Source organism: Embiotoca jacksoni, unplaced genomic scaffold (assembly GCF_022577435.1).
Source record: "Embiotoca jacksoni isolate LCO1_2020_lvr unplaced genomic scaffold, fEmbJac1.0.p SCAF_26, whole genome shotgun sequence".
Classification (NCBI taxonomy): Eukaryota; Metazoa; Chordata; class Actinopteri; family Embiotocidae; genus Embiotoca; species Embiotoca jacksoni.
The window spans coordinates 3874924-3889213 of NW_027185377.1; the positions used below are offsets into that span (position 1 = coordinate 3874924).

The 14290-nt window shown below is 42.2% G+C and overlaps 1 protein-coding gene across 1 annotated transcript in view; it reads left to right on the plus strand.

Moving 5' to 3' along the window:
* LOC138204745 (glutamate receptor ionotropic, NMDA 2C-like) overlaps positions 1 to 14290 on the plus strand; it is a 49507-nt gene that overhangs the window by 19592 nt on the left and 15625 nt on the right. Inside the window, exons 5-9 of the mRNA XM_069160198.1 lie at positions 2902 to 2967; positions 3754 to 3942; positions 4738 to 5078; positions 6083 to 6197; positions 8998 to 9209. Coding sequence (XP_069016299.1) covers positions 2902 to 2967; positions 3754 to 3942; positions 4738 to 5078; positions 6083 to 6197; positions 8998 to 9209 — 923 coding nt within the window. The remainder of the gene's footprint in view (positions 1 to 2901; positions 2968 to 3753; positions 3943 to 4737; positions 5079 to 6082; positions 6198 to 8997; positions 9210 to 14290) is intronic.

The window sequence follows — 14290 nt, forward strand, 5'->3', positions numbered from 1 at the left end:
CCTCGGGCTGCAGAGCTCTCTCGGGGCTTCGCGGAGTCTCTGAGCTGCGGGAGAGGGAAGACCAACAGGAAGGAGAGATGACAGTTAGTCACCTCTGAGACGGGAACAGACTGAGAAGATCTGAGACTTGGTCCCAAATGGCACTTGACAGTTTAACACTATCTGTTCTCTCTCTCTCTCTCTCTCTTCCTGCCTTCCTCTCTCATGCATGCGTGCAGTTGTGTTTTGAGATTACAGACTTATATTTCGGCCTGCAGTTAATATAGGAAGGAGTACAGCGTACAGATGGAAAATAGAAGAACACATTACGCTGATGAACGCCTTCTTGCACCAGCTGCCGATCAATTATCGAATCTAAACTTGAAATATTACTACTTATGTCAAATCCCTGCATGTTCTTGCACCTGCTTACATCACATGTCTACTCAGCCCTCCAGTACCTCGAGGCTTCTCACATCTCCAACTATTACAGAGGTTCATCTAAAAAAAAAAGAAAAAAAGAAAGAGGGCTGTTCAGTCTGTGGGACAGTTTCAGTTGAATTTGTTGACCCTTTTTTTTCTCGTTTTGCTGTTTGTTTTCAGCCAAGTGCAGCCGATGCTTTTTGTGTTTTGTGTGCATGTACGTTTCTTCCCATTCAGTGTGGTTGTTTAAGCAGAAATGAAATGACAACTGTTGACACAACAATTACACATGATTTATATGTCCCCAAAAAACTTTCACTCACATAAGAATTCGATCCAGTTTTGTAATGATGTTCCAACATCATTTGACCTTCAAATCACCACATCATTGCTCAGGATATATCTTTTACATATGACAGTAATTTGTTTTGTTGTTAGCGTTATTTTAGAAATCTTGATCAAGTGACAGAAAGGTTCCTGTTGCTGACAAAAATATATGTGACACGTGCTCTGGGATGTGAATACATGTGAAACCGAAGCAGTGAATCACTGTAAATGAGCACATATGGCAAAGCTGCCTTGCCAGTCAAGCTTTAAAGGGGTATGGTTAACTCGAAACAAGGGATGTTTTGACTGGTGCCAGCAATGGAAATATCTGTCACTGACTGAGAGAGTGACGAAGTTACACCGTTGGTCGAGCAAGAGCAAGAGGCTGAATTCATGTACTTCCACTTACATGTGCATAACTGCGTTTACACACTCACAAATATGGAAACTTGCAGTGAACTAGTACAAGGATGTTGTACTCATAATGGTGAATTTTCTTTTTGTATGAAACGCTGGATACTTGATATTCAATTGTTGCTATTTTGGCGGACATGCGGCGGAAGAGGAGGGACCGCCAACCAATTTTCAAACTGTTGAAATTGCCGGTCGAGGAAGCCGCAGCTGTTGCAGCTCAGACCATACAATCTGTAAACATATACAATTCATCTTTATTTTTCCTCTAAGTACCACTACACTGCTGTTGGACAGAAGCTATCAGTGTGTTTTATTGTGTGCGTGAAACAGAGGGCACGAAAAGACCGTTCATATTTTAGCAAAATGAGCAAACAGAAAATGAATCAGTTTCAATTCGTTGCGGTATGAAAGTTAGTGTACTAACACGTAGTCTGTCAAATGGAAGTGTGCACAGATTGACATCAAAGCCAGAGTCTCGGTGGCGAACATGCTTATACAGCCTTTATAGAGGCCAAGCCTTTGATTGAATGGGACTGACCAGGCAATCAGGATGAACATGAAGAGGGAAACACTTTACCAGTAAGAGGGAAAGAAAAACACTCTAACACAGTTAGTAGCGGCCAAATCAAACGATCCTATCCTCCAAAACAAGTGGGCACGAGACGGGCCGGCGGGGAAGGGCAGGAGCTCGTCCCCGTTTGTCCAGAGTTCCTCCGCTTCTCGTCCCCGAAGCCTGCTTTCTCTCATACTATTTGAACTACATGGGACTCCTGACAACCTCTTTCCTGTCAACGCACACAGCGACTAGATATGCAAATGTGTGCTAACACACACAGAGACGCACAACACTGGACCGCCCCTTCTCGACAGAAAGAGAGCAGCGGGACCGAGAGCTGCTCGGAGACACTTGTGCCACATCGAGGCTGAATACGGGCAATCAAAGCGTTTGAAGAGGAAAACATCGATAAGAGTGCAAAGCGTAATATAATATCCACGATAGCTGTTCCTTTTACAACATACATCACCCTGCATCTGCATCTTTATGGCTGTACAGTGCAAATGAATATTTCACAGCTGTGTATCGTCAATCAGTCAAGTTTTAAAGGGTTATCGATCATGTGTTTGCTGCCAAACTTTTAAACGGCACTTTTTAGGACGTTGCGGATATTTATGAAACATTTTCTAAAACGTTAAGCTGCTTCAAGTGACAGTGTCCGAAGCTCGCTTAAAATGTAGTCCCCCACCCCCACCCCCACATTTGTCACTTCTCATTTACTTAATTGGTATTGTAAGTCCGTTGCGCTCCGCCAGATACGTGACTTTTAACACGGATGGCTTTACAAGTGATAATATGCTTACCGAACAAGAGGGAGAAGTATTAAAATGCACTGTTCTTGAAGTTTCAACCAAATTTAAATGTTCCGCAGCAGTGGCAATGTTAAAGGTGACGTGTAAATGAGGAGAAGCCGAGCAGGTAATCTGAAAACCTTTCGTCCGGTTTGCTTCTGTTGTGACAGGTTCAACACTGTACTTGGATGTTCGTTTGCTGATTTATTCAAGATGTTGAGTTCTTCTCATATTTTATGACCTGTGGGCCCATAAAACCTGTTCGGAAATTGTAATTCCTTTGCAGAAGTGGCACGTTTAAAAGTATCTCAAACCCTTGTGACAGCAAACGTCCACCCGGCCGTGGATGTCGTTCGCCTTTCCACCCGTGACAAACTGAACCATCAACTGAGACTCTCCTTGTGTTTACAGGCCGAGGGATCCTCTTTCCTGCAGATGGGGTCCTCTCTCGAGCAGCAGGCCATCAGCATGTTCAAGGTATAGAAGTGCATTTTATTAACCTCCAATCAAAATCCTACGCTGTCACACCAAATGGTTGGAGGGTCAAGCCTGACTACTGGGACCTCTCAGGCGGATTAACACCGTGAAAGGGACATCCTAACAATCAGTGGGGGAAAAAACCCTGATCATAAGTTCTGGACCAACGTCCACATGCTGATACAATCTGCAGGCTATTTATGATGGATTGTACAAATTGCCATGAGATTGGCGGGCTTTCATTGTCACAGATGTTTTGGGAGTCAACCAGATAATCTCAGTTAAGTCTGTAATGATGTCAATCTATCAACTGAGAGAGTTTCATAATGAAAGTGACAGTTTGTAGCAAAATCAGTAAATGGCTATTAGTAAATATAATCACATATAGATCAGTTCAGATTTTAAAGCTTTCTAGTTTGGTTTTGTCATTACTGACCAGATGTAGTCTACATCAATGTTAAACACCAAGCATGTATTAATACAAGAGGAATTGTTTTGCAAAGACTTCTTGATCACAGTCGGTCTTGTTTAATCTGATGTGCAAAATTCGCCAATTTTAATGGCGGCTCTGTGTTGGGCTACTGCTAAATTAAGCTAAGCCTAACAGAAACTGGCTCCAGCTACACATTGATCACAGCCATGATGAATGATATCGATCTTCTCTAAGCAAGAATGTAAACCAACATATATTTCCAAATTATTGCTTTCGGTCCCTATAGATTTTGAAATGTACTGATAATAATTAATAATAACTTCTAGTAAGCACTTCATATGTCCCTGTTTCAGATGATGGAGGAGTATGACTGGGGCGAGTTTACGGTGATCACCAGCTTGCTGGCGGGCTACGACACCTTTGTGGATATAGTTCAGTCCTACACAGACACTTCCTATTTTCTGTGGAATCTGCAGGACATCTTGTCTCTGGAAATGTCTGTCGGGTCGAGTGACGTGAAGACCAAACGAATACTGCAGCAGGTACGATGACATATAAAGTTGCTAAGCATCGAGTTTGTATGAAAAAAATTGTTATGCGATATCTGTGGAACAGCTTCAGGCAATTTCTTCAAATTTGGCACAAACGTTCACTCGAACTTGAACTGATGAGATTTTTTTGGCCAAAGGTCAAGGGTCAAGGTCTCGGTGCCCATTACTGGTTGTAACTCAAGAATTATGACCAAATTTCTTAAAAATGTCTAATAGGTTAAAACTATGATGAGATGACATTTAATATCCAAGAGCTCAAAGGTCAACTTCACTGTGACATAAAAATGTTCTGGCCATTGTTCAGCGCCGTAACTCAGGAACAGAAGAGGAGAATGTGACCATATTTCACATTCAGTCAGATACTGAATTGGTGAGACTGATCTTGAGTGTCCAACATGAAACAGTGCTGATTGTATCGATCTTCTTTGCTGGCAGGTTGAAGATGTGCTTGAAGCATTTAAGAATTTGTAGCAAAACAAACCCATCAGAACAAGAACAACAAAGCTTGAATGAATGCTTCTTATTAAATTTCTACTACATATATGAGTTTTTACAGACATGTATGGAAACTGCAACTTGACTGGTTGGTGTACGACAATGACGAGTTTAGTAATTCAGTGCCGTTAATAATAATTAAGTGAAGCTGAAATTCCCACTCTCACTACGTTATAACTCGGCTTGAACTTTTGAAACAGGTGGCGTCACCGTCTTCCGATGACCTACGGCGTGCTCAAGCTGTTTCCCTTCGTTCTGCGAGTTACCACAGATTTCTTCTCTTGTCTGCAGGTGGACTCGCAGGTCCTGCTGGTGTACTGTTCCCATGAGGAGGCGCAGTACTTGTTTCAACAGGCAGCTGAGGTGGGTCTGCTGGGGCCAGGCTACATCTGGATCCTCCCCAGTCTTGCCGTGGGCAACCCCGAAAGCCCTCCACCTGCCAGCTTCCCCATTGGTGTGATCGGCGTGATTACGGACCAGTGGAGAAAAAGCTTGCGGCAGAGGGTGCGGGAGGGTGTGGCCATTGTAGCCAAAGGGGCCGAGAGTTTCAAGAAGCAGCATGGTTTTATCCCCGAGGGACACGGAGACTGCAACAAGCCGTCGAAACACTCAGACAACAATACTCTGTTCAGGTGAGGCATACTCGAGCTATCGCTTCTTGTCTTTCCAGCAGCTTGAACATTGTTTCCTCCATTGTTTTGTGTTTGCAGATCATGACTGTTGAAATCCACTGTTTGCTGTTTGAACCAAGAACCCATACAAAGAAAGACTCCATGTTATCTGCTTCTGGCTTCGTCGTGCTGTTTTCCTTTCAAATTCAGGACTGATTTTAAATGAATTATCTTAAAGGCAGAATTTGCATCCTCCATTTCTCAGTTGTTAATTCCATTAGGCCTCTTTTTTGTGCCCTGCTCAAAGTTCAAACCTCATGCTGACCAAGCTGATTCTATCTCCACTCACAGACCATAAAATAGTCTTCTTCTGTGGATCAGAATCTCACCTGAAAGCCCATTTATTCATAATATTTCATTGATAAGTCCTTGCCTTGATTCGCTCTTATTTCTTGACAACTTTTGCTTGCATTTGAGGTAAATATTTATTCAAGCTTTAAAGCACTTTGTGACCCTGGTTTTGAAAAGTGCTGTATAAATATAATCTTACTGACTTCCTTTTTTTTCCCGTTAAACACGGAGAGAAATCATTTTTTACAGCCTGAAACTCCCAAAGTGATCATTACTGACACATCGACAGAAGAGCACAACTTCAACTTTTTTCACGAGGCCGCCAGCACGCGACGTGAAGTGGTCTGAAATGCAAATTGGTCTGAATTCATTATACACAGTAGAATCTATCGTGGATTTATACCTTAAGACACATCAAAATCACTCCGTAGGAACACCCTGCTGTCCGACCAATCACCTGCCGCTATCATCCCCTAATGAGCTACTTCCAGTCTCCCACATTAGATTAAGCCCTCCCGGGGGAGCTTTGGCTTTAATTAGGAGGTGATCATTGTGTGTGCGTGTATCCGAGGAAATGAATATGCAAATGATCATGTGTAGAGTGTAGAATCAAAGTTCACTGATTGCGTACTTTATACTTTGGATATTTGTGTTGATGTTTCTGTCGGGCACAGGCACATGCTGAACGTGACGTGGGAAAGGAGGGACCTGTCGTTCAACAATCAAGGCTTCCTCGCCAACCCTTCCATGGTCATCATCGCTCTGGACCGGGAGAGACTCTGGGACAAGGTACCGGGCAACATAATCACAACAACACGCTGGCACTGGTAGCACAGGAACAGTCAGACAAATTCAAAATCAGCACCATGGACAGAGCAAGAACCAAAACCACCGACGGAGTTGAGCATCGAAAAAGTTCGTCCTGTGGCGCGGCCCAATATTTGTTAGCATGTAGGACAGTGTGGCTACGGCTGTGCAGAGGAGTGGACCAGTAAACTATGACATTATAAATCTGACAAACAAATGCATCTCATGCACTGTGAATATTATGGACTTGCAGATTACTGAGGTGGACAGTGTTTTCCAATGGTTTTTTTTAAATTTTTTTATAGATAATAAAAAAAGATCTTTCATTTTTAGGGTTCAGATTAATTATAGTTTGAAGTGAGACCTGTTTATTAACAACCGTTATTGGCTATGTAATCTTTTGGCTTCATTTTGTTGTTAGATGTAATGGGTAAAATCCGGAACCACATGTGCATGTCTACGTTTCCCTGAGCGTGACTATGAACCCCAATCTCTCCTGATGGTTTGATTAGTGCAAAGTAGCTCTGCAAAAGCACTTTGTGTTGCTTTGGTGAAAGATTGCTGCTTGCTGCCCGATCAATGTGTGTCTCTCCTTGGTAAATTAGAGGCATGTTGGAAAGCACTAACAAGTAGAAGCCTCTTATAACTGCAGTCTGTCTCGAGAATCAGTTTCAATGTATAACATTTAATCTTTAGATATCTTAATGTCAGTGACTTAGAAAAAACAAAAACAGGAAGATATATTTTTTTCCCCTACGATTGCTAAACGGATTTAGTTTTTTTTAAATTTTTTTTATTGTAATAGCCATAATTTATAATGACATTCTCTGAAAGTGGAATTCACAATGAATCCGAAAACATCACAACACAAGTGAGAAAACCTCCGACCGACACTTAAAATCTGGCTGGATGCAGATAGTTTACACCGGGAGGTAACTTCTAAAACGTTGTGAACATCATCAGGAGGTGGTCTTTGAAGTGGAGACAGAATTTAAAATTAATAATGGTGTGTATCTTTGTGTTTCCTGGTGAAGCTAAATCCTTCACCTACTCCTGTTTCATCGAACCCATGCCCCTGCAATCTAGACAGTTTTACACACACACACGCGCACACACACACACACACATGCACACACACACAAAGCCCGGAGGGTGTATTGAAAAAGTGCGACTAAACAGAGAGACCTGAACGTAATCTCACAGCTACAGTTGAACTAATTTACTTCTGCCCTGGAAAGACCAACCTACTTTATCAATGTCACCTCCTGGCTGGAGCGTATGTATGCGTGTGCGTATGAACATGGACATGTAATTGTGCTGAATTGGGGTTGGGTTTGTACCCCCGTGTGTGTTGATCCTGAAACCTCACATACTCTCCGTCCGTCTCTTGTCCTCAGATGTGGTGTCGATGTCACACCTGACGAGACATCTTCAAACAAGATGCCATACAACTGTCTAAATCCCGTAACCTGCTCTCTGCTTCTCAGTCCCGTCTCATTACCACCACGTCTCTCTCTGCTTCTTTTTCTTCCGTTATCCGTCATATCATGACACATCATGGGTGTCCTGTTTTTTTTTTTTTTGTAAAGCCTCTCTCCACCGTGACCACCCGGCACTGTAACATGACGTCGGTTTCCTATCTGAAGGGTGCAGCCGGGGGACATTTAGGTCAGGAAAGTTTCCTTTCTTTACTGGGATCTTGCACCTGAAGACTCAACACAGTGAAATAATGCATCATTTCATATGAACATTAGATAAAATAGCTACGTTCAACGGGAAACTTGTTCCTCACAGCGACAGTCCCACGATTATTATAACACAACTCTGCAATTCCATTCAGTTCTATCGAGAGCTTTTCCATATAGATCTGTACATCGTCCACGTATGACGAAGGAAAAACATTTAGTCTGAGTGAGCGAAATCAAGAGCCGGTATGAAAAAGAGGTCTCATTAAATCTGTGAGGGAGCGAGTTTCACCCACAGTAAGGCAGCGCCGGCCGAGCCGGGTACGGCTCATTAGGTCGGGTGATGTGACAAACAGTCCTGGTTCTCATGGAGAGCATCGCATTGAGCTTAGTGCCGACATCAGCGGGACTATTCATTTTGTGACGTGACATTACACAGCAATTCTGGACCAAAGTGACTCCCTCCGACGATCTATTGCTATTTTACAGTTCTTATCTTGTCCCAGTATCTGTCAAGATCTCAGTCTGTAGATTTATTTTCAGTTCAGTGAGCTTTAGTGGCACAAAAACAGCTTTTCCATTTATAAAATGGCTTTCAAAACGCAGCAAATATTTTAAACACATAATAAATAGCGGTAATCACTTGAACAGTTCCCATTTATGAATAGTGACATTTTGATTTGTTTATTAGTTGAAAAAAGAAAATTAATAATTCAATAATCAGTCAACAAAGTGAACACAGATTGAGGGCAACACATGCTGGGATCTATTATTAATGTGATGCAGTTGGTTTGCTCTTTGTTTTAGTTTCTGCCCCCCCCCCCCCAAAAAAAGAAGAAAAAAAGATGTCTTGTTTCAAGACTTTTAAGTCTCCTTAGTATGCATTAATGAACTCTACGCTCCTTTCATCTTCTAATCGTCTTCCTCCAGGTCAGCACATGCAAATCTTTCTTTAAAAATGAATTAAAAAAAAAAAAATTAATTCTGTGAAGTGGGGAGTAGCAGGACAGGTGAAGAGAGACCGGTTTGACATGAAGGTCGTGGCTCCGGTTTAAACACACACGTAATACCAATGAGCTCCTTGTCTCCGTGCTCAGGTGGGGACGTTCGCTCGGGGCATCCTTCAGGTCCGTTACCCCATCTGGCCTCGATACGGCAGCTTCCTGGAGCAAGTGTCCGACGACCGTCACCTGACTGTGGCCACGCTGGAGGAGCGTCCCTTCGTCATTGTGGAGAACGTGGACCCGGACACCGGTACCTGTGTCCGCAACACGGTGCCCTGCAGGCGTCAGTCCAACTACACAGAGAGGTACACGCAACAACGCCAACACTTCTTCTTCTTCTTCTTACTTCTTGCTTTTTCCTGTACAGTTTGCTTTGTTTTAGTTAAAAAAACAAAACATGAATCCTCATCGTTATTTCTTAACTATTTCACATACAGTGCCTGTTAGGCTGTTTTCCTGTCCTAACAGATAGACCTGGGCATAGCTGTTGGTGTAGCGATGTGAATTACGATTGGGAGTTTGCACAAGGGGGTTTTATTTTGAAAATGGACCAGATGCTCTATGCTGTTCCTCTGTGTGACTTCCTGCCGGGCTGATCTGCTCTGGGCAGCTCGATGCTATCTGTCAAAAATAGACGAGCACGTATTTTTGGCGAAGCTGAACACTGAGCCTCTTCTGGGAGGCTGCTGAAACCTGCCTTAAGCCTACATATGTAACTCACACATACAAACACACGGTCACTGATATTTGAACCCCGGTAATGATGAATTGTTCCCATGGATGTAAGTAGAAAAAAAAATATCGATGCGTGCCACTTTCATGCTTTGAAAATGTAGCAAAACAATAAAGAGGGTTTTAACTTTGCTGCTGGCATTTCTACGCTTTGAAAAACCTCAAAAGAGAATGGGAAAACATGAAATGCTGATTTTGCAAAGCAAACCTGAGATGAATGGTCTGGTTGGTGTGTAAACATGGGTTGCAGCAACAGTCTCATTGCCAGACATTTTGGACCATCATGTTAAACCGATGAGCGAAACATTTCACCATGTTTCTCTCACAAGTGTCAGTTTTAGTTTCGACAGCGCAAAAATCGCTCATTGATTTTACTCACTTCTCCGAGAGCTTTTAGCCGTCGTATAACACACTGTCCTCATCAGCCCATTCAGTTTGCTCAATTTCCTTTAAGTGGAGCTTTGTGTTAAAGCTTTCCAGCATGTTTTAGGACTTCTCATCCACACTGACTTCAAAGTTCAGTTTAAAAAAAACAACTAATTTTTGACCTTAGAAACAGCAGCTGAAAAGAAAAACTTCAAATCAAGGTCCACTTACTCTCCAAGCTCCTAATCTGAATATACCAGTTGTTTATTCTTTGAGCAGAACGTTTCCGATTTCAATAAAAAATATCATCATCAATGTCAATTATTGATTCAGCTACCTATCTTTAGACAGCAGTTAACATTGGAGGACTTTTTGGAGGCTTCTATCGCTGTATAAAAAAAAAAGGTTTGTAAAAATAGGTCATATTTCTAATAATAAAGGATCATTCTGGTATGGCTACCATAACATTGGCATCATATCAGCACGGGTATCGAAACATTTCCAGTAACTCTCAGTCGTGCACCCAGACATCTGCACCCTCCCTCCCCTGTTCCTCTGCCCCAGTTTTGTTCTGAGCAGATACCTCAAACCTCCACACTTCATTAAACACAGAGTAATTGTGTGTGCTGAATGTCGAAGCACTTTAAAAACACACCTCCGGTGTCAAACACAGATCGCAGCATGGCAGAAAACAGCCATTAAACAGCTATTACGTCCGACTACCTACAACTGGTGCTCATCAAGAATACACAACATCTTCATTATGTTCAAACAACCACAAACAATACAAGTACAAGTCTGTCATAAACTTAATTGCAGCTCTGCAGTAAAACCAACATCAAACACTTATCAGTTTCCAGTTTGACAACAGAAGCACTCTGTGAAATACGTATTTACAACCACGACTGGAAAACATTATTCTCATATAAAATCCGTGTTTGTCTGCCTTAGACGGCCCTGAAATCACAGTTTACCTGATAAAACACAAATATAATTAAAGGTCAGCTACATTTCAGGAGTCGCTATAATATCCTGCTAAAATCAACAATGCATGTTTTTTTTTTATTTGAAAAATGTGAATTTAAAATGTGACTAAAACACTGATTTACTAACCTCACTTCCTCTACGTGCGAAAGCAAACTGAACGATTTAGATGAGGAAAACTACAAATGGAAACCAGAACTTCCAGGTTTGGTTTTTAGAAATAAGGAAGACTCATTTCCACATTATTATGGTGTCCTTAGTTAAATTCACTCCTTCTGATCAGTTGTCTGGTGGCCCTTCTGAAAATATTTCCAGAATTAATAAGATGTTAGGCCTCAACAAGAGGTATGTCTGGAGGCCTGCCTGGTTTGATTAACATGCCAGAGGAACATGTCAAACATAGGCACGCTGTCCTCGGGTTCTCGGTCTGATCCGGCCCTCGCTGATCCCCGGCTCGTCCAAAAATGGTCACGTCTGGCTCCAAAAAAACAAAAAACAAGATAGCGACGGCCAAAATGCCCGACTCAAGGCTTTAAAACAGCTGTTCACAAACCAGCGGGTGACGTCACCGCGGGCTGCCACTTTGTCTCTTTGCAAAGTGCCGGGATGGGTATTCAAACAGAGTCCGGTTGTACGCAAATTTCCCTGTTGACTCAGATCTGGCAGGTCAGTCCAATGAAATGATTGAACGGTAATTATTTTTAGATGCGTCTTCTGCTATTTTCGGGTAGACGCAGCGACACAGGAAGAGAAGCGCTGCTTCCAAGGACCTATTAATCACGTGTGATTGTGAGCATCTTGTTCAGCATGCAAAGAGCAGCAGGAAATACTGTGAGAGCAGACATCACTTAACATTTGCTGCCTGTTCCTGCACCTTTTTATAACGAACAACAGCTCTGGTGGGACTGCAAGTCAGACCTCATGCTGCACGCGTGTCAACTGACAGCTAACGTGCTACACCCACCACATGTCACCGCACAGGTTGGATCGTGCATTTAAAGGCCATGTTTGTTTACTCTGTAGTTTTTTGTTGTTGTTGTCGTCCTTCACTTGTACTTCCACCTACTGTACGGCAGCTCTTCTCCGCTCTCTGGAGCTTGATTCCCTAACTTCATTCTCACCGCCCGTTATTGATCATGTTTCTGTGTATTCATACTTCTGCGTTGTTTACCTGCAGCAGAGAGCTGACCCAGTTGTAGAAAACAGACCAATTGTACAGCCAGCTCTGATTGCTCGAGTATGAAATGAGTGTGTATTTTACCGACACACTTGTGTTTCAGTTTCACATACTGTAGAGATGGTGTATATATATATATAAAAAACAACCTCAGAGGGATGATTAATATGCAGTTTAGTAGATGCTTCAGTTTTGCTTCATTCTGAAATTGAAACGAAGGGAAGGTGCCTCAATTTTCATTTTGTATAACACGCTTTATATCTTGTATAAAATCTGAAATGATAAACAAGACAAGACAACAGTTTTACAGGCGGAGTTTTTCCCTCCCAGCTTATGTGGGAATTTTTGAATTGTTGGGTTTCTCTGTACAATACTGTTTTAAGGAATAAGTTCTGCTCTAAGGACGTTAATGCATTAAGTGCCATGAAATAACCTGTGTAGTGATTTGGCGCTATAGAAATCAAATTTAATTGAATCGAAAATTGAATCGAATTATGTGTCGGACTTTTGCGCTCGTTTCCACTCATTATGCTAAACGAAGCTTGCCAGCTGCTGGTTGTAGCAGACGTAGGAGTGGTGTCCGTCTTCTCATCTAAACTCTTGGTTAAGAAAGCGATCATGTGTCATTATTTTATTCACTTTAACAACCTGCTGGATGCAGAATGAGTCGTTACGGACCGAACTAGAAGTTCGTTGGAGAGGATGGACCACCTTTTTAATCACCTGACGGAGAGAAAACAAAACAGTTCAGCCTATAGATACCGTATCCGTGGTGCCTTCAGTGACTCCACGTGCGTGTGTGCGCTGACCGCTGCTGGCACATTAATTGCAGAAAGAGATACGTAGCGGCTGCTGTTGGGCGCGATGGCACATTGATTGCCGGTAAAGGAGATTTATCTGTCCAACATGGAGACATCTGTCATAGCATCGCACGGTGTTGTTCCATCGTACGCTCTTTCTGCTTCTCTTTGGCTATTTCTCTCCGGCTGGCGTGTCCCATTTGGACGGTGACCAAAAAAACAAGTAGCAGGACGAGACGGGGAGAAGAGGACTGCTGCTATATAAACCAGTTAATCTTGCTGTGTGGTCGCAGCAGCTTCCCTGCTGAGCAGATGTTTAGTGTGATTAAAACTTTTTTGTCTAGCTCATTAAAAACCTCTTTTCTTCGGACAGCTGATAGCTTCTTTTGGCAGAAAGCCGAGTCTACCTGATTACAGGCCCCCCTCCAAATGATAATCAGGTTTTTAACCTTGTTAACATGTCCATGTTTTTTTTTTTTTACTTTTTTTTTTTTATAAATGCTGGAAGACTTATCGTAAGCAAAATAAGCAGTCATTGCAAAGTACTTGCACTTTTGAACTACATGGCACCACAAACAGTCTGGGACTCAGACAGCCAGGATTTCATCCGTCACATACTTAAGGTATTAAAATCCCTTCAATTTGAAAGGGTGGTGCTTTTCATAACATCGAGCTGCAGGCGAAGGGTGGAGGGTGAGGTGGAGATAGAGGCGGGAACTATTAAAATATATCCACCTGTAACGAAAACCTGACGGCACCCCAAATATATCAATCAAACCTGAGACGCCCCTGAACATACCTCTGATGACACCATAAAGACTTTGGGTAAAAGACATGTATCGACTTTGTATTTCATGAGAGGAGTTGACACTTTTAAATGGGAATCTATTGGAGCCAGAGGATATTTTGGGCTTTTTTTGGCCCCTTGTGGCCCTTAGTGGTATTACACTTTAAGGCACTTCTACACTTTCAAATGTAGAGACTACGTCCATTACAGTTCATGCTGTGATGTTTAGCCAACAAGCTTGTGGAGAAATAGTGATCGTTAAAAGGCTGCTAAATCAGGAAAAAAAAAAAATGTTGCATTATTTATTAAATAACTTCTAATAATATATTTGGCTCATGATACTGTTGAGACTGACTGTTCCAATGATGGATTTTTAGTTTCAAGCGTTGTTACAAACATCAGAGGGATTTTAAATGAGGTTGTTTTACTTGTGCAACAAGAATCTCAAAGTTATAGCTTCAGTCCGGTTTTCAAACAACAGCAAATTAAATGGCCACAACTTTAGAATGAAATGCTGAACAATGTCATGTCAGTGCAATG